The sequence below is a fragment of the Toxorhynchites rutilus genome, chromosome 3, assembly GCF_029784135.1.
Source record: "Toxorhynchites rutilus septentrionalis strain SRP chromosome 3, ASM2978413v1, whole genome shotgun sequence".
NCBI classification, from domain to species: Eukaryota; Metazoa; Arthropoda; class Insecta; order Diptera; family Culicidae; genus Toxorhynchites; species Toxorhynchites rutilus.
Genome location: NC_073746.1, coordinates 314,408,696 through 314,429,825, shown reverse-complemented (window position 1 = coordinate 314,429,825; position 21,130 = coordinate 314,408,696). Strand labels below are relative to the sequence as shown.

At 38.9% G+C, this 21,130-nt stretch overlaps 2 protein-coding genes across 2 annotated transcripts; one reads left to right on the top strand and one right to left on the bottom strand.

Moving 5' to 3' along the window:
- The first annotated feature begins 14,256 nt into the window (after positions 1 to 14,256).
- Positions 14,257 to 15,363, top strand: LOC129777681 (uncharacterized). The gene is made up of 2 exons (XM_055784100.1): positions 14,257 to 14,568; positions 14,718 to 15,363. The coding sequence occupies exons 1-2, from the start codon at positions 14,483 to 14,485 to the stop codon at positions 15,271 to 15,273; spliced, it is 642 nt and encodes a 213-aa protein (XP_055640075.1). The 5' UTR covers positions 14,257 to 14,482; the 3' UTR covers positions 15,274 to 15,363.
- Positions 15,364 to 19,425: 4,062 nt separating this feature from the next.
- LOC129776677 (uncharacterized) lies at positions 19,426 to 21,056 on the bottom strand. The gene is made up of 4 exons (XM_055782473.1): positions 20,907 to 21,056; positions 20,739 to 20,849; positions 20,397 to 20,677; positions 19,426 to 20,337 (listed from the first exon to the last, which is right to left on the bottom strand). Exons 3-4 carry the CDS (start codon positions 20,551 to 20,553, stop codon positions 19,865 to 19,867), a joined length of 630 nt encoding a protein of 209 aa, XP_055638448.1. The 5' UTR covers positions 20,554 to 20,677; positions 20,739 to 20,849; positions 20,907 to 21,056; the 3' UTR covers positions 19,426 to 19,864.
- Between the last annotated feature and the right edge of the window lie 74 nt (positions 21,057 to 21,130).

Below are 21,130 nucleotides of genomic sequence, written 5' to 3'. Positions count from 1 at the left end.
GAAGAAGGGTACTGCATTGACACTGGAAATGTTCTGAAATTACAGAAACGACAAGTATCATCTTTCAGTTTTCCGAGTTTTTGAGGTTGAGGCTGCTCGGATAGTGTCCGGCCAATGTACTCAAATCTGCCTTATTCAAGCTGAGTAGGCTGCATGTTATTATGTTATAAGGTGTAATGAATAATTTGATTTGTGGAAAATTCAATTCCCATATGTTCTACATCATGATAAGCGTAGTTAGTCCATTCGATGTTTGCGCTAAAGAATTTTTTGTTTTATTCGAAAGTGGAAATGGTTTTTATGCGAAATAACGTATTTCTATATTTTCTATCTTTCTATATAAAAAATGGAAGGCCAAATATGTTGGTAAGCGCAAAACTCGAGGAATGGTCCAATTTAACCGCCTTCATTGTGTTGTACTTGTTTCTCCCATAAATCAATATTTCGGAGAGAAAAATCGAAAAATTGTCGGATAACTCTGAAGAAAACTTGGAAAATTCGAAAAATTGAATTATTAATAGAAATGGATCGCCAAATGTGTTGGTAAGCGCAAAACTCGAGGAAGATATTATCCGATTTGAGTTGTTTTGATGTTGTAATATTCTCTGTATCAAGAATGTATTAAATGCAAAAAAATATTATATTATAATGACGAATCTTGGTAGAAGTACTAGGAAATTTAGTACTTCTACCAATTTAGTTTGCAATTTTAAAAAATTGTAAAGAGTAATCAAAGAAGAGTTCTGCGATTAGACCCACGAACGTTCGCTTTGTAAGAAATCGTGCATATTTGAAAGTACTTACTTTACTTTTATGGCAACGGACCGTTACCGATCCTGCGCCGAATGAACTAAAGTTGACCAGAAGCGTCGGTCTTAGGGAGACTTTCTCCAGTCTTCCGAACACCGGCAGCACGCGCTTCCTTTTCTACAGCGCACGTCCACCGGGTCGGCGACCTCTTCTTGGTTCGCGAGTGAAAATAGTTTTGGCGGCTCTGCCGTCGGCCATTCTGGCGGCTCTGCCGTCGGCCATTCTGGCTACGTGTCCAGCCCACCGCAACCTGTCACGTTTCATCGCCTCAACTATGTCATCGTGTTTGTATACCTGATACAATTCGTGCTTCAGCTAAACACAAGGCTCACATCATCGACACATGTCATGAGTGTATCAAGGTATATGAATTACTCAACCACTTCAAAGAACTCCCCATCCAGTTTAACCTCAGTGCCAACACCACTGGAAGTCCCACGCTCCCTACCAGCTACCATATACTTGGTTTTGGCAGTGTTGATGATGAGCCCCAATCGCGCCGCTTCTCTCTTAAAGACCTAAATGCCTTTTCCACAGCCTTCCGATTTATCCCGATTATATCGATGTCATCACGCATGACCTTGATCCCTCCAGCGTCATACGAGTCAGCTTGAGTAGTTTCGTCGGGAAATCGTGTTCAAGCATGATAAGCCACAGTTTGAAAGTATTCATATCAAAAATTCAACTTTGGGCGGGACTAAGTTTGCCATATCAGCTAGTTTTAAAATAAAATCCTTTTATTCTTGAAATATAAATTAATTTTCAGATTATTTCGCAGGAAAAATGTGTTACGTTTTGTTGCATATTAATCATATACTATCATTCAGGCACATCGATTTGAAAAGTTATAACTGCTTTTGGCTTAAAATAGGGAGATTAAAAATCGATATGGAAACTAAAAAAAATTGCGTAACTACCCAGCAAACATTAAATCGCATAACAAGCGTATATACAACATCATATGCCCTAAAATTTGGTTGGCATATAATGCGTCTAACTGGCATATGCATGCAAAAGTGGAGGCCATATATATACATGGCAAATGCTTACCGAATTTGTTTGGATGAATATGCAACTTTGACCGGCTATAATAGCGACTTTTGCCACGCTCATATAAGATTTATTACAGACATAGAAAAAAAACAAATGGCGCAAAATATTTTCGTGAAATGTTTATTATAGCCTCACGAATTGCCATTTTTATATATGAGTATTTATGTTTGTAGAAATAAAATTGTTTGATTGACAGATTAATGTTTGGTGAAAACTGCTCCGATGTGGATTCGAACTCCGGTCGTCTGGATTATCATCCACCAGCTATCTCGCGCGGCTATCTGAAATTTAATTCAACAGCGATTGAAACTTTCGAGTGCATCCGAATTTCATTGACATTTCAATATGATGTAATATGTTCTTTATTAGGATCTAATATTATTTACTGTTTCATGATTTTCTTCAGCATGCAACACGATTTGCTACAGTACTGAATCGATTTAAATTATACGCTTATACGACACACAAAATGCATCAGCGTAATATACGCATATGATGCGGATTAAATATATTTTACGACAATGTACATCATAAAATTGATGTTTATTATACCGAATTGCGACTTAATCTGATAATGGTATATAAAATCGAGTTTTTTGCATTTTATGCGATTTCAAATATACACGAGACATACTTTGATTGATATTATATGCGATTATGATTTATTCGGATTTCTTGTAAGACTTGGCACGTGCAAAATTATACGATTTAATGTTTGCTGGGTAAGGCATACACGTAGGAGAAGTGGGGGCATAGTGGTCACCCTAAGGAATATTCCCATTTCCAGCGTCCACATACCGATTCAATTCCCGTTTCTCGAAGAATATTGTAGTTCAACTCATTGTTCTTCAAGATAGCAAAGGTCTTTAACTATAAAAATTCAAAATAGTACACTTTTCATCATTAGAAAAAAAGGAGAAAAATCGAGAAAAAAATTTTTTTGCTTCGAGGTAAAGTGGTCACCTAGTGGGGGCAAAGTGGTCACTCGCACATATCAAGCTAAATGGAATAGATTTATGCATTTTTTTTTGATGATTTGTCCAATATATCAGTTTGAATAAACTAAATTTAACGAGATAATCCTTACATACAATGAGCGAAGAACTACGGCCGAATGGCTATCGAGAGAGCAATTTCTGTTTTTATATATACCGTTGTTATACATTTACATTTTTCGCGAGTGTTTTGAGCTTTTGTTAGTGAAACAAAATAATAGACACACTACTTTCCACGCCGATTTTTTGTCCTGAAGCGACATCTGCTGGATAACAAATCAACGATCACTCCTAAGCTCAACATCTCTAGCGTTTGCATCTTCACGGATCACTGAAAGCTCATTCGTCTTGAGTGCAGCATAACCGTAGGCGCTTCTGGAACCTGTTTTCACCGTCGTATAGTGAGACTTTGCAACATACTCTTGGCGTTAGTAGCTTCATATTTGCACAAAACTATGACTTGCCCACGCTACAGAAAGGTTACTTCTGACGCGGACCGCATCATCTGCCGCGGTTACTGTGCCGCGTCTTTCCACACTGTCTGTGTAAATGTCGATTATCCCGTACTTGACATTTTAAAACTGCAAAAGAGAAACCTGCTCAGGATGTGCGATGTATGTGCCGATCTTTTTTCAAACGACCACTTCAGAAGAATCGATGCTCGATGCGACGACTCTAGCGGATCTACGGATGCAAAAGTTATTGACTCGCTAAAAGTAGAGATGGCCAAGCTTAATGACGCGGTAAACACGCTTGCTGCCAAAGTTGATTCTCAGCCTAAGACACCCATTGGGCCGCTTGGAATCAGTTTCAGTGATGCAGCGAAGAAATCTCACACGCCGAAACGCAGAAGGATCTCTATCGGTGAGTCCGATCCCAATCTGAGCACTGCACCTGCCAACAATAGAGGATCCAAAAAGAGTACCAACGAAATTATAAAAACAATCCAAGTCAACGATGACTTGTTTTGGTTGTACCTCTCGGCGTTTGATCCAGCAGCTACAGAACAGGAGATCAGCGACTTGGTTCGAAATTGTCTAAACATGAACAACGATCAATACATCCCGAGTGTGGTAAAATTAGTGCCCAAAGGTAGAGACCTACCGACCATGAGATTCGTGTCATTCAAAGTTGGCGTCATCAACACTATGAAGAATGCTGCACTTCGTTCTGATTCCTGGCCTCAACGCATTGCCCCCAGTACTAAGGGAACCTCAACTCCACCCGATCCAGTCGCGCCATCGTGTTGTTCCAGCCATCGCTGTCGTCCTGGTCCTGAGATCGTGGTTGGAAATGGGGTCTCCCGACAACATATATTCGGCAAGTATAAATGCGCTGGAAAGAATTTCTGCCCTAATTAGCTTCCGCGTTCCAGGCCTAACCATCGTTTCGATGATGCGGATTTATTGACACCTCGTAGCCTCTTTTTACCATATCCTGAAAGTCGTCCTGCCCCTGCGGTTGTGGTCGATGAAATAGCCTTTCAGCCTGTGCTGACAGTGAATAACGATTTGGTTCCTGCGCTTCGGATTTATTATCAGAACGTTCGTGGCCTGAGGACAAAAATTGACCTGGTGTTCCTTGCTACTGCTGAACTGGACTATGATATATATGTCTTCACCGAAACTTGGCTCGACGATTGTATCCAATCTGCACAGCTGTTCAGCAGTAATTACAGAGTGTTTCGAGTAGATCGCTGTGACACTAACAGCATCCGTCGACGTGGTGGAGGGGTGTTAATCGCAGTGAAGCAGGTGTATGGCTCTGCAGCTGTCCGTTATAGTAATGTCATAACTATCGAGCAGTTATGGGTAAAAGTATCGGTAGTAGGAGGTGATATTTTGATTGGTGCATTATACATACCCCCAGATAGAAGACAGGATAGCTCTTTTGTGCAACTTCATTTTGATGCAGTATCTGAGGTATTTAGAACCCAGACGGGTGTAATCACTGTGGTTCTGCTTGGCGATTTCAATCAACCACGCTTGGTTTGGTTAGAAACGAACAACGGAGAATATGCTTCTGTGGATCCGTCGCAGTCATGTATCAATTTGGCCAGTCAAGTTCTCCTCGACAATATATCATTTCATGCACTGCGACAACGCAACTTGATTCGCAATTGCTCGAATCGTATACTTGACCTCATCTTCTCGAATGGCACGCTCGTGAGCAACGGTTCCGTATCCGTTACCCGGGAACCGATAGTTCCGATTGATTGCTATCATCCTGCCTTAATTTATTCTGTGGAATGCAAACCGCCTGTCCAGTATGAAGAAGCTTATGACATCGAAAGACTCGACTTCCGCCGAGCCGTCTACGACGCTCTGAACCAATTACTATCACAAGTAGGTCGGAAGTTTTCCAATCCCTTGATGTCGATAGTGCCACCAACAGCTTCAACCATATTCTTATGAGTTGCATAACACAGACTGTGCCACGTAGCAGACCACCGAGAAATCCCGCATGGTCTAATGATCGTCTTCGAACACTACGCAAAAGGCGCGTCAAATTTTGGAAACTCTTCTGCCGCCAAAGATGTCCCATCCTTAAACGCCAATTCAATGAGGCCAGTCGAATATATCGTGGATACAATCGCTTTCTATACAAACGTTACGTTAAGAGAAGACAGGACGATCTTCGCCGAAATCCAAAACGGTTCTGGAGTTTTATAAATTCCAAACGCAAAGAGTTCGGGCTGCCAACCGTTATGCATCTTGGAGATTCGTCGGTCAAAACTCCACAAGCGAAGTGCGACCTGTTCGCGCAACATTTTAAAAGTGTTTTCGTGGATAGTATTCCTACTGAGGACGAAAAGACAACAGCGATCAATGGTCAACGTCTCTAAAGATCAACGTCTCTAAGGGACGTTATTGATTTCGACGTTTTCGAAATTACCGAAGAGATGGTAGAGTCTGCGATAAATAAACTCAAGTTCTCCTACAATCCCGGGCCGGATAAGATTCCCTCTTGCGTTTTTAAGAGATGCAAGACCTTGGTACTACGACCTCTTCAAATTATTTTCAATCGCTCTCTCCAACAACAAAAATTTCCGACTGTCTGGAAATCGTCTTATATGATTCCTATGTTCAAGAAGGGCGACAAAACCGACATCTCGAACTACCGTGGCATAACATCGTTGTTGGCGGGATCAAAATGTCTAGAATCTATTGTGAATGCTGTCTTGTTTAGTTCATGCAGAAGCTACATTAGTGCTTTCCAGCACGGATTTTATCCAAAGCGATCAGTAGAGAGTAATCTTTGCGAATTCACTTCGACTTGCATCGGTGCGATGGACGACGGATTACAGGTGGATGCAGTGTACACGGATATCAAAGCTGCTTTCGACACCGTAAATCACGAAATCCTACTGGCTAAACTATTTCGACTCGGAGCTTCGGAGAGAATGTGCAACTGGCTTCATTCGTATCTGCGCAACAGGCAACTTTGCGTCAAAACTGGATCCTGTGAATCGGCGCTTTTCTCGTCACGTTCTGGTGTACCACAAGGCAGTAATCTAGGTCCATTGCTGTTCACACTGTACTTCAATGATGTGGTAACTCCTCTGCGAAACGGTGGGCTACTGATTTATGCTGACGATCTTAAAATTTTTCTAATTGTTCAAAATGAAGCTGACTGCAGAGAGCTGCAGGAGCTCTTGGATCGTTTTGTGTATTGGTGCACTATAAACTTTCTCGAAGTGAGTGTCGCTAAATGTTCGATTATAACCTTCCGGAGATGTAAAAGGCCTATCATATACAACTACACCATTCGTGGAGAACTACTTGAACGCATCGAGAAAGTTAAGGATCTTGGAGTGTTACAGTCGAATTTCACTCGTTGCACTAAGCTCTTAGCCCAATTTGTGAAAGACTTTCACTCGTTGGGCTGAACTGTCAAAGTCGAAAATCGATCGAGGGTCACACCGATTGTTTGTTGTTATGGGAAACGCAGAAAAGTTTTCACACCACTGACGTTTATTTCATTCGTGGTTGAGTTTCGTTCTAGGTTGGATTAATTGGTAAGTTCTTAATGAAGTTTGATATTAAAATTAGCGTAGATTTAATATACGTTCATTTCGAACGTTAACCGGAAACGGAGGAGCAATTTCCTGACGCTGGTGGAGAAGGTTCGCATAATTGAAGATTTTGAAGCAGGATGTGGTACGCATGACTTTCTTGGGAAGAAGTACGGCGTAGGATCTTCTACGGTCACGAGAATAATCCAAAAGAAAGAAGCAATTCGTGAGGCGGTGGACAAGTTCAAGGAATATGGTGTAAATAATCGAAAAACATTGAAAGAGCAGACGTTCCCTTTGCTGGATGAAGCTCTTTACATCTGGATTTTACAGCAGCGGCAGTCCAACATTTTGTTGACAGTGGATATTCTTAAAGCAAAGGCGGAGCTGCTGTTTAAGATGTTCCAGGACCGGGGGCTCTATGCGGTGCACGGTTTTTCTGCTTCGGATGGCTGGATGCATTGTTTTAAGCAGCGGTTTGGATTGCGCGTGAAAGCCGTAACAGGAGAAAAGGCATCGGTAAACGTTGAAGCGTACCTAAATTTCAAGAAGGTTCTACAGAAGAAGATTCAGGAAATGCAGCTATCACTATCCCAAGTCTTTAATGCAGATGAATCTGCCTTGTTCATCAAGCTCCTAGCCACACGCTCTGTCGTTACCTGTGATGAGACCGTGGCAAGCGGACGGAAGCAAAACAAGACAAGGTATACGTTTATGCCTTGCTCCAACATAGATGGTTCCCTAAAGCTTCCGTTGTATTTCATTTGCACTGCTGCAAAACCACGAGGAATCAACATCGAAGAACTTCCCGTTTCATATAATCATTCCAAAAAGGCTTGGATGACCAGTGTGGTGAACACTTTTGAGCGACACTGTAAGTCGCCAACCGATGCAACATTGTTGCTACGGTTGATTATTTTATCATGGTGTCAAATTGCGCCGACTGGTAAATTAAACATCCACGCGCAATTGACACGCTGTGTCAGCAATGGCATCGACCCTCCACATCGATGCCCGAGCGTTCTCTATGGGTCTCGCTGATATGAAATCAGAACAATAAATCATTAGTTATTCGAACCTAGAGTTGAGTAGTCTGCTGCCTAATAGAGAAAGTCCCAATTTAAGTAGTAAAATGTTAGATGGCGACTGTGGCAGCCTCACTATTAGAGTGAGAGTGTTCTGCGGGCGAGACGGTTCTGCTGTTTTGCACCGTGCCTCGAAGTGTCGCTGGCGGGAGGATGTGATTTCCTCATGAAAATTCAGTGAATTTAGTGTTGGACAGTGGACTGTAGCGACAATGCGCTACATGTTAGCTTTTCTTGACTTTCAAGTGGTATTACTGGATCCCTCTTTAATGTTGAAGTGTTAAGTGAACAATGTCCTGAGTGGCGAACAGGGGAAAGAGCTGCCTAATGAACTGTGGGGCGCCAGTGCTCCTGAATTGTATATGGAAGTGGAAGCAGTCTTCCAGCAGCATACAGTCTGCCGACGAAGCCGCGAGAACGCGCCCGTGCACCAAATTACACCACTATGTCTGTCCTTCATCACCAGCACTGGGTTCCGAAAATATCCACTCAGTGCACAACGGCTGTAAAGAATCCGACTTGAAGCCACTAATCGAAACGGATACGAGAACCACGAAGCAGGCGACAGGCGGGACGGCCCCGTGTGAACATCGGCGAAACGGAGTGACAAATGCTTGGAATATCTTCGCAACAATCTTTTGAATGAATCGCAGAGAGCCGCATTCCATACGCTGCTAGAATTTTACTACATGAACATCGGCGAAACGGAGCGACGGTGGTGCAATGAACACTTATATATGAATTATAGATTAATTAACACATATCAGTGAAAAAGATAAATTAAATGAAGAATTCAATGTAAGTACCTTCATTTGTTTCATTTTCTTAAATAAGTGCCAAATTTTTCCACCTCGCCAATGCTGAAGAAATTGAAAAGTGAGGAACGAAGTTTGTTAAACGAATTGAAAACTATATACATAAATCTAAAAAAGAGTCCTAACAGAAAATACCTGAGGAATACTTTACTCGCCAAAAGAGAATATGCCAGACAGGTCTATAACACAATTTTATATCTGCTCGATGATTATGAACATCACGAGCAGAGGGAAATTGTGTTAGAGGCCAGAGATTTATTCGGCGGTATTCAAGTATTGATTAATTCCAAACTTGATTCCGCAAAACAGTTATTAAAATTTACGACGTTAGTAAAAATAATAATAGCATTTAACCAATTGTTTAAGAAAAATAAAATGGCTACCCCGAAGGTGGACATTAAGCTGGGAACAGCTATCGTCCAAACCTATGAGGGAAACCCGGAAGGGTTGAATCAATTTATTGATTCTGTTGCGCTGTTTGCAGACAGCGTGGAATCGGAATTCGCTGATGCAACAGCTGCACAAAAATCAGCAGCGAAAGAGACGGTAATCAGATTTATTAAAACTCGACTAACCGGGAAAGCTCGAGCAGCTGTCGGAGACAGACCACAAAACACTGAAGAAATAATAAATAAGCTTAAGACATGTTGTGGAATAAAAAAATCTCCTGATGTTTTTGTAGCAAAACTACAAGAAACGAAGCAGATTGGTGATATCAATAAATTTACCAACGAAGTCGAAAACTTAGTGTTCCTGTTGGAAAAAGCATACATATCGGAAAATATTCCCACTGAAACGGCCTGCAAAATGGCTGTTAAACAGGGAGTAAAAGCACTTTGCACCGGAGTTAGGTCCAGTGAAACCAAGCTCTTGCTAAAAGCGGGACAATTTTCGTCCTTAACTGATGCGATAGAAAAGGTGATTGAAAACGAGGGAGCATCATCTGCGAATCAAAACTCGCAAATAATGTATACCCGTCGTGGCCATTTACAACGGGGACGCGGTAGAAATCAAAACCGTGGGAATAGAAATTTTTATGCTCAAAATAATTTCAGTAACCGTGGCGGTTTTTTCAATCGTCGCGGCAGAGGAAATTTCCAGCAATACGACAATCAAAGAAATTTTCAAAATCAACGTGGTAGGGGATCGCAAAGAGGATATGGACGTGGATTCATGCAACCACGCATATTTTACGCAACTGCAGAAACTGGAAATGGTATGGCACCAGTACCACAAAATGCGCAGAATGTGCAAAATTGGAACCAGTGCCAACAACCTCCATTCCAATTTCAGCAGCAGCAACAACCACCACAGCAAAATTTTTTAGGTCAACTCCGAAGCTTTTCACAATAAATGCAACTGCATCAAATTTTGTGAAGGCATACGTTGAAATGGCCAATTCAACGTGTACTTTCATGATTGACTCAGGGGCTGACATTTCAATTTTCAAAATAGGTAAGGTAGTTAATAATCAAATAGTAGATAGAACTAATAAATGTATAATTTCTGGTATATCCGGTGAAAAATTGGAAACTGTAGCTTCAACGATTACTACATTGAAATTTCAGAATGTATTAAAATTGAATCATAGATTTCAATTGGTCAATAACGATTTCCCAATATGCACTGAAGGAATATTGGGAAGAGATTTTTTATCACAATATAAGTGTAGCATTAACTATGAATATTGGATTTTAAATTTTACGTTTAATAATATAGAAGTTAATATTCCAATTGAAGATAATCTTAATGAAGGAATACTGCTTCCGGAAAGATGCGAAGTTATTCGCCGTATCCCAAATTTAAAACTTGAAGACGATGCTTTAGTGTGTGCACAGGAAATTCAGAACGGAATTTTTTGTGGGAACACTTTAGTATCTCCGAAAACGACATATGTTAAATTTATTAATACTACGGATAAACCAGTTCTTATTCTTAATTTTAAACCCATAGTTAAACCATTGAATGATTTCATTATAGCTAATATAAATAAAAATACCGAAATTAAACAGAGATCGGATGAAATAAAACAAAAAATTGACTTTACTGAAATACCAACATACGCTAGTAAACATTTTGAGACATTGATAGAAGAATATAATGACATTTTTGCGTTGGGAGAAGATTATTTGACCACAAATAACTTCTACACTCAAAACATCGAATTGTCGGACAATGTGCCCGTATATATTCCAAATTATAGGAGTATACACGCACAAAATTCCGAAATTGAAGGTCAAGTGAATAAATTACTGGAAAACAAAATAATCGAACATTCAGTATCGGCTTATAACTCACCAATTTTATTGGTGCCCAAAAAATCGAACACTGATGATAAAAAATGGAGGATGGTCGTGGATTTCAGACAGCTAAACAAGAAAATTTTAGCCGACAGATTTCCACTTCCAAGAATCGACACAATTTTGGATCAGTTAGGAAGGGCTAAATATTTTAGCACCTTGGACCTGATGGCAGGATTCCACCAAATCCCGTTGGACCCAGAATCTAAGAAATACACTGCGTTTTCTACGTCGTCCGGGCACTACGCCTTCACGCGCTTACCGTTTGGCTTGAATATAAGCCCAAACAGTTTTCAGCGCATGATGACTATCGCCATGGCAGGATTGACGCCAGAATGTGCATTTGTTTATATCGATGATATTGTAGTTATTGGATGTTCTACAAATCATCACATTAAAAATCTGACTAAAGTGTTTGAACGATTGAGACAATACAATTTGAAACTCAATCCGGAAAAATGCCAATTCTTTAAAACAGAAGTAACGTACTTAGGCCATAAAATTTCTGATCAGGGAATACTTCCTGATGACACAAAATTTAATGTTATACAAAATTATCCAGTACCAACGAATGCGGACGAAGTTCGTAGATTCGTTGCTTTTTGTAATTACTATCGTAAGTTTGTTCCAAACTTCGCGAAGATAGCAAAACCATTAAACGAATTGTTAAAGAAAAATTCAACTTTTATTTGGAATGATGAACGCCAAACATCTTTTGAACAACTCAGAGAAACCCTATTATCTCCACCAATTTTAAGTTACCCTGACTTTTCAAAGAAATTTATTCTGACCACAGACGCTTCCAACACAGCTTGTGGAGCAGTCTTATCTCAAGAAGTAGACGGACATGATCTGCCAATAGCCTATGCAAGTAAAGCATTGAACAAAGCAGATTCTAAAAAGCCAACAATATTGCAGGAAATGATTGCCATACATTGGGCTATCAATCATTTCAAGCCATATTTGTATGGTAGAAAATTCACAATCAAAACGGATCATCGACCCCTTGTCTTTCTTTTTGGAATGAAGGAACCTACCAAAAAGTTAACACAAATGCGTCTTGATCTCGAGGATTACGATTTTGACATAGTACATATCAAAGGAAAAGACAATGTAGGCGCAGATGCACTCTCAAGAATCGTGTCATCTGACGACCTGAAAAACAAAACAATGCTCGTGGTAAACACAAGGTCCATGAGTAGGAAAAATGAAACAGCAAAACAAAACAAACCGATTATACAAGTCGAGAAGCCTGATCAACTTCTTGTGCGTGAAATCGAAAATTTACAACCAATTAGGGTTATGAAAAAGATATTAACCGAAATAAAAGACGACGTCATACACATAAAAATAAAAAGCGCAAACTTAAAGAAAACATTTGTTACAATTGAGATAAATAAAGAATGCTTACTAAATGGAAGTCAGACACTAGAGTCTGCTCTTTCAGAGCTAAATGGAATTATGATGAATATAAATGAAAAAAGGATAGCTATACCATTAAATGATACAATGTTTTCATTAATAACAGTGGAAAAATTCAAAGAAATTGCCACTAAACAAACGAAAAATTTTGAATTTTTTCTATACAGACCTCCAAGATATATACAAAATAGAGAGGAAATCGAGAAAATCTTACATGATTTTCATAACAGTTCTATCGGTGGTCACATAGGTCAACATAGACTTTACCTAAAACTACGTGATCTATATGCCTGGCATGGAATGAAGAGTTCTATAGCAAAATTCATAAAGGCCTGTGAGTTTTGTAAAACGAACAAAATAACGAAAAAAACGAAAGAAGCATCAATTGTTACAACTACTCCAGTAAGAGCATTTGATGTTATTTCGATAGATACTGTCGGGCCATTGCCTAAATCAGGAAAAAATAATCGTTATTGTATTACATTGCAGTGCGATCTCACAAAATTTATAGTTCTAATACCAATTCAAAATAAGGAAGCTAATACCATTGCTCGTGCATTAGTGGAAAACTTTATTTTGACATACGGAAACTTTTTAGAACTAAGATCGGACAGAGGTACTGAATATTGCAATGAAGTACTTTGTCAGATCGGTAAAATATTAAATTTCAAACAAACATTTTCAACCGCATATCATCCTCAGTCTATCGGTGCTTTGGAGAGAAATCATAGATGCCTTAATGAGTATCTGAGATCGTTCTCCAATGAACATCATAACGACTGGGATGACTGGATTAACTTTTACGCTTTTGTATATAATACAACCCCACATACGGACACACAATATGCACCATTTGAGTTAGTTTTTGCACGAAAACCAAATTTACCTCAAGACCTCTTTAATACAAAAATAGAACCAATCTATAACCTTGATCAGTACTACAATGAAATGAAATTTAAGTTACAAAAAAGTCATTCAGAAGCTCGAAACAAATTAATTGAACAAAAAAGATTAAGAACTGAAAATTTGAATGTAAATCTGAATCCAATCAATGTATCTGTAGGAGATTTAATATATATTACTAACGAAAATCGCAAAAAATTGGACCCATTCTATATAGGTCCCTTTAAAATAGTAAAAGTAGAAGGATGCAACTGTGATGTGGAAGATTTGGCACAGGGAAAACAAATGAAAGTACATAAAAATAGAATTATAAAACTATAAATGAGAAAATTTAAAATTTACTTTTGAAAGAGGGAAGGAAAGGTCATTCATTTATTCAAATCCATTCAGGGACAAATATTCTCTACGAAATATAAATAATAAATTTTAAATTTTTCGAAATAATCATGGTCAATATATTTTAGGTGTATAAGAACAAAAATGTAAACCTTTGTATTATCATCAGCGAAATTCCTAGAGAACCTCAACTAAAATTCAAATCACGAATAATTTGCTATGCTACATTCTTCTTCCGAAAGGGGGAAGGTGTGGTGAACACTTTTGAGCGACACTGTAAGTCGCCAACCGATGCAACATTGTTGCTACGGTTGATTATTTTATCATGGTGTCAAATTGCGCCGACTGGTAAATTAAACATCCACGCGCAATTGACACGCTGTGTCAGCAATGGCATCGACCCTCCACATCGATGCCCGAGCGTTCTCTATGGGTCTCGCTGATATGAAATCAGAACAATAAATCATTAGTTATTCGAACCTAGAGTTGAGTAGTCTGCTGCCTAATAGAGAAAGTCCCAACATAAGTAGAAAAATGTTAGACCAGACTGTTGTTCCGTCAATGGTTCCACGAAGAGTTTGTCCCCGCTGTTCGAAAATTTTCGGCCGAGAGAGGATTGGAGCCAAAGGCATTGCTGGTTCTTGATAATTGCACCAGTCATTATGACGTTGACGAATCTCTACAGAGTGACGATGGACTGATTCAAGTGATCTACCTCCCACCAAATGTAACTGCTGAATGCCAGCCGATGGACCAATCGGTCATCAATGCAATCAAGCGAAAGTATAAAAGAAAACTGATGCTCGCATTAATTCTGGAAAACGAACACTTAAGGTAAATTTCCAAATATTAAACATTAAATTTTTGTAATTAATTCCAAATATAAACACAAAACTATGCGCACGATAGTTTTTCGTCTGTGCTTTTTCAAAATTTAAATTCAAGTTCTAATTGAGGTTTTATTTATGTACTTTCCTCTTTAGTTTCGAAGAACGATTGAAGAAGATTAATCTTCAACAGTGTATATCGTGGTTGGCAACCTCTTGGGAGGAGATATCTGACAAAACTATACGTAATTCGTGGAAGAAATTGATCGATGGTTTGCCGGAGGATGCTGTTAATGTAGACTCGAAAGCGGCCGATGATGACTTCAAAGCGCTTGTGTCCAGGATTGACAGTTTGGCAGGAACAAAAACATCTGAGCAAGATATTGATCTGTGGATCAAAGATCAGGTGTATGATGGTGATCATAATCCAGATTGGGTAACCAGTGAAGTGTTCTCTGATGACGAGATTTTGTCATCAGTTCTCAAGAAAGATCAACCTGAAATGCAAGAAGAATGGTTGGTAGACACAGAAGATGGAAGTAATTCGTTTGATACTTCCATTACTAGTACCGGAGATCCTGATTTTGGCGATGCAATCAAGTCAATTGATTGCCTAGTTCGCTATATGAAGCATGATGTTGCAGAAGTATGCCGTTTGAACGCGCTACGTTCGAAAATCACTGAAGTTGAATGGCTAAAACGAGCATGTTGAAGAACTCTACCATTTTGTTGAAAATGAATTTACGTGGTTTGTTTAATTTTGTTTGAAACGTTTAAAATAAATATTGTTTTTGTTGAATAATATTCGATTTTATTTATTTCAATGATTCATTTAAAATTTATTTTAAACCTAAAAACACCATCCACGAGCCCCTCGAAAAAATTTTACGTTGTCAGAATTGACGTTTGTCTTCGATTTAGTTGGGCTATAGCCCAACGAACGGGAGCCCAACTAAATCGAAGCCCAACTAAAGATAGCCCAACGAGTGAAATTCAACTGTATTGGATTATCGACTCTCTTTCAAACTGCAATACACAGCTATAATTGATAAAGCCAATCGTCAATTAGGGTTTATCTTAAAAGTCGCCGAAGGTTTTGTTGATCCCTTGTGTTTGCGTGCTCTCTACTGTTCGCTAGTCAGGCCAATTCTGGAGTATGCATCTGTCGTTTGGTGTCCATTTGAAGCAGTGTGGATTGCGAGAATTGAGTCCGTGCAAAGGAGATTTGTGAGGCGGGCACTGAATAACCTGCCTTGGCGTGACCCGATGAATCTCTCACCTTATGAGGATCGATGCGCGCTGTTGCATATTGAACCCCTTCAAATTCGGCGTGCTATCAATCAAGCTGTATTCGGAGCGAAGATCCTACGGGCTGAAATTGACAGTTCTGAGCTACTGGGTCGCATGCGCATATATACACCTGAACGAGTTCTGCGATCTAGGCAAATTATCCAAGCTACACGCAGGAATACCCGATATGGCTCACACGATCCAATTAATTTTGTTTGTAGACGTCTTCATGTAGCATACAATTTGTTTGATTTTAATGTGTCTACTTGTACATTTCGTCAACGTTTATTTTCCGCGTTTCCACTTTAATTTATGTAGTAAGTTTCATAAAGACCTTGATGTCAAATGATGAATAAATAATAATAAAGACAATAAAGACAATGATATTTATATTTTGATATCCGACAGCTCTACTGATGTACAGGGTGACTCAAAAATCATTAAATTATTCGAACACAAGGTGACTATCAATATGGCATTTATAGTCAATAGTTATACTACCAAACAAGCAGATGACCACTTTACTCCCCATGACCAATTTGCTCTCACCACCCCTATGGGTTATTTTACATAGGGTTCTCCATGATAAAAGAAATTCAGATACATATTAACTGGAAAATTTAAATATTACAGGCTGTTTAATAAAAAATCATAGGAGGGTTGTGTCCGAGACACGACCGCATAGTTGACGTAGGATTCCGTTAGGCTATCTGTTGTTTTTAGATATGTTTGAAGAATTACAACGTTAAACTCTTTGATAATGATTTGGCTTTAATGTCTCTGTTAGGGAACACATTGCGGTAGGAACAAAAGTTCCCCCTCCTTTCATGTATTTGCAATGTTGATTTCCCCCAAGCAGCTTGGTTTTGATGTATCTGTTAGGGAACACATTTCGGTGGGAACAAAAGCTCTCCCTACTTTCATGTATTTGAAATGCCGATTTCCTCCAGGCAGCTTGGTTTTGAAGTCTCTGTTAGGGAATACATTTCGGTGGGAGCAAAATATCCCCCTACTTTCATGTATTTGCAATCCGATTTGCCCCAGGCAGCTTGGTTTTTATGTCTCTGTTAGGGACCCGCCGCATGTGTCTTCAATTTCGACCGATCAGAAGTGGGTATTTCCGTTAGGATATGGGTTGAGATTTCTCAATTGTTCGACAGTTAGTTTGTGAAATATATTTTTTTCTTCAATATAAAAAATTGTTATGGCGTGCCGAAATTTATTGACGCAAAAATTACATCAAACCATTATGAAATGACTGAGCAATAAGCGTTTGAAATTGGACAATTCACACGATGTGCTCAATTTTCGATTTTCAATTTGTACCCCAATATGTTCCCGAAAGATGTAATCCTACGTCAAAACAAACATATCTTTATTTCATACAAATTTTCGACAAGAATATCAAATTTGCAGTTCAAATGAAATATTAGTACTGCAGACCCAGCAAACATTAAATCGCATAACAAGCGTATATATAACATCATATGCCCTAAAATTTGGTTGGCATATAATGCGCCTAACTGGCATATGCATGCAAAAGTGGAGGCCATATACATACATGGCAAATGCTTACCGAATTTATTTTTTTTTATCCCATTTATTTATTTAAGGCTCATTAACAATCTAGCTGTAACAGAGCCGATTTTTAATCGTGTACATGTCACATGGTTATCATATCTATAATTAGCACATTACACAGTTGTCATTCGCCAGTATTCCTTCTATACCATTACATATGGTACATTCACACAGTAGCCATTTAGACGTAAGGGTATTCTTTCTGTTCTTCCATTATCCAGTTGGACCACCGGACAGCGGAGACAGTGGATTGATCATTGTTGAGTTATTTATAGAACAGCAGCCCGATGTGTCTTGCAGAGCAGAGCAGAGTATGGATGAATCGATCTTATTTCGACCGTGGATCGATCTCCATCGCTGATGATTGTTGCGTGGACGTAGCTATTCTGTAACAACACAAAGATGGTCAATGAGGGCCCTGAGTTTTGAACTCACGATCGATCGCTTACTAAGCGAACGCGCAACCAATGTGGCTACGAAGACCCCCTACCGAATTTATTTGAATGAATATGCAACTTTGACCGGCTATAATAGCGATTATGTTGAATTGAATTGCGATCTAATATGAATATATTCATGAATTGTAAAAGCACCAAATACGACTTTTGCCATACTCATATACGATTTATTGCAAACATAGAAAAAAACAAATGGCGCAAAATATTTTCGTGAAATGTTTATTATAGCCTCGCCATTTTTATGTATGAGTATTTATGTTTGTGGAAATAATAATTGTTTAATTGACTTGTGTTGGGCGAGGAATATGAATGTTTAAAATTGCACAGATTGATGTTTGGTGAAAATTGCTCCGATGTTGGGTCGAAGTCCGGTCATCTGGATTATCATCCACCAGCTATCTCGCGCGGCTATCTGAAATTTAATTCAACAGCGGTTAAAACTTTCGAGTGCATCAGCATTTCATTGACATTTCAATATGGTGTAATATGTTCTTTATTAGGATCTAATATGATTTACTGTTTCATGATTTTCTTCAGCATGCAACACGATTTACTACAGTACAGAATCGATTTAAATTATACGCTTATGTGACACACAAACTGCATCAGCGTAATATACGCATATGATGCGGATTAAATATATTTTACGACAATGTACATCATAAAATTGATGTTTATTATACCGAATTGCGACTTAATTTGAAAATGGTATATGAAATCGAGTTTTTACATTTTATGCGATTTAAAATATACACGACACATACTTTGATTGATATTATATGCGATTATGATTTATTCGGATTTCTTGTAAGACTTGGCACGTGCAAAATTATACGATTTAATGTTTGCTGGGGACTTTCTCAAATGAAAGATGCTAAACTATAGGTGTTTCGTTCTTGACACTTTCATGACAATACCTGAGACGAGTAGCGAGACGTAGCTTTCTGAATTATTTACTTTTTGTTTGGTTGTGTGGTTATGGTTTCATATCAACTCGCTGAGGAAAACAACTGAAGGAAGAAATAAACAAATATATATTCGTGAAAAATAGTGTACTATAGCTGCACAAGGTATTTATATTATATATTATAACCGCTCCATGTAATGTAATTAAACATACACATACTCTTTACAGATACACAGGTCGAAGGCCACTGATCATTTAACAAGAGCCAAAGGTTGTACCGCTCATGGCAACTCTACACGAGTTGAAGATTGTACCGTCCAGTGACCATTCTACCCTGGATTCCTCGAGTCAAGAGAGACGCACCACGATTGATATGAGGTACAGACTAGGGGGGCGTCGCTGATCAATGGTCAGTTATACTCCAATAGGAAGTATCCCGTGTCGGCCACACATACATAGTACTGGAGACTGCAACATCCCAATTATGAGATCTATGTAATACTAACCTCGAGCCAACCGCGAGTAATCGGTTACATATTACTAACACAGTTGTAAGACAAAAATTGTTAAAATATTGGACTCCCGGCCCCGTCAAGCTACGTGCCTTAATAAAATATATATTTTGGGAAAAAAAATTTTATATTATTCAATATTTTTGGGGGACAGTGAGGATTTGATGAGCTTGTGAATGTGATAAAAGTGCTATAAGTCTAAGAAATCTGTTGTCCAACTCCTCCACAGATAATCGTTCATCTCGCGGTTCTCTATCATGCCAAAATTATATTGTGAATATTTTATTTACTTCAGATGCCGTATTATTGTGCAGTAAAAGGATGTGGAAACAAGGTTCTCATAACGAAAAATAACCCGGACATTGTTTACCACACTTTTCTCCGAGATGGAGATAAAAATCAAAAATCAAATCATATGCTCACGTCATTTCCATAGAAGCAGTTACGATGACCGACATCAAATGCGCCATGAACTTAATGGTACGAGGAAATATAGGATGTTGAATTCCAAAGTTAAACCTTTTTTCTGCCTTATATGTATCAGCCATTCCATGTCTAACCGATATAGTGGTTCTCCGATTTTCGTGGAAAGTGGTAGATTTGTTCTTTATTGTAAAATATTAGACCTTTCTTTTCTTGTTTTTTTTTTATTAGGGCTGTGTGGTATACGTTGCAAATCGTGAATATTGTCACCGGATTAAGGGGATTGTAGTGATGTAGAACGTTGAACTTTTGACTAGTCTGAAATCGATCCACCGCCGCAACAATAAGAAATTTCTCACCGTGCAATTTTTCGAAATGACTGGTATACTCATCGGCAGTGCGGAAATACTCTCGGCATACAAAGCAGCAGCGCAAAGAGGGGTCCAAATTGTGTTTCAGCATACGTTCCACCGTAGTCACATAACGAATTTCCGATAGAAGTCGATTCGCCGCTACCATCTCTTTAATTTCCTTCAAAACTTTGTCGTTTTGTAAAATTGCATCCAGCATACGCAGGAATTTGTTTTGCTTTTTGGAAGTTAACTCTGAAAAATCAACAAATATAATCATTCTTTAGCGGAATAAATATATCAAACCGACCTACCAGCGTGATTGTTCTGTTCTTGCTGCTCCAGTAGGTTTCGCAACCGCTCCATGTTCAATTTAAAATGATTTGGTCGATTACCATTGGCATGCTGTTGGATTGGCTCATTACGTGTTATCAAATTGTGGTTCATCAGCACCCAGCCCAACTCGTCCATTTTGACACGAGTGTTGCGGCGCAGTTTTATTTTTCGCGTAGTTTCCGTTTGATGATGCCTCCGTCCTTGATCAGATTGTGCCGATAAATTCGTACCACGTACGATTCTATTTCATGCTTTTGCCCTGGTGATAAAACAAAAAAAAAATTAACACTCTCTTTTAAATGCTCAATAAAACCACATACGAAAAACGCTGCTTGCTTGGAAAGAAAAGCATTGATTGCGCGGCTAGAAGGTAAAATATACTCAAAACATCCTTCTGCACTGTTTTTAATTCGACCGCTGATTGTAGATATCTGAAAAAGTAGAAGCAATTATGAGAAATTGTTATACGAAAAAATCCAGAAAATTACCTGCCTACAGTGAAGCGCGAGCAGCTATTTTGCCTACGAATGCATTTGTCACCAAAAGATATGATTTGCTTTGTAAACAAATTTGTTTTTTCACGAGCAATGGCCGAACAGCAATTTTGACATTGCGGTCCACCTATAGTATAACGCCTTGCTCAAATGTCTCTACAGAGTTATCGAGGTGAGCCTTCTCTCTCTGTTCGGCGAAAAAGCAATGTCAGAAAACG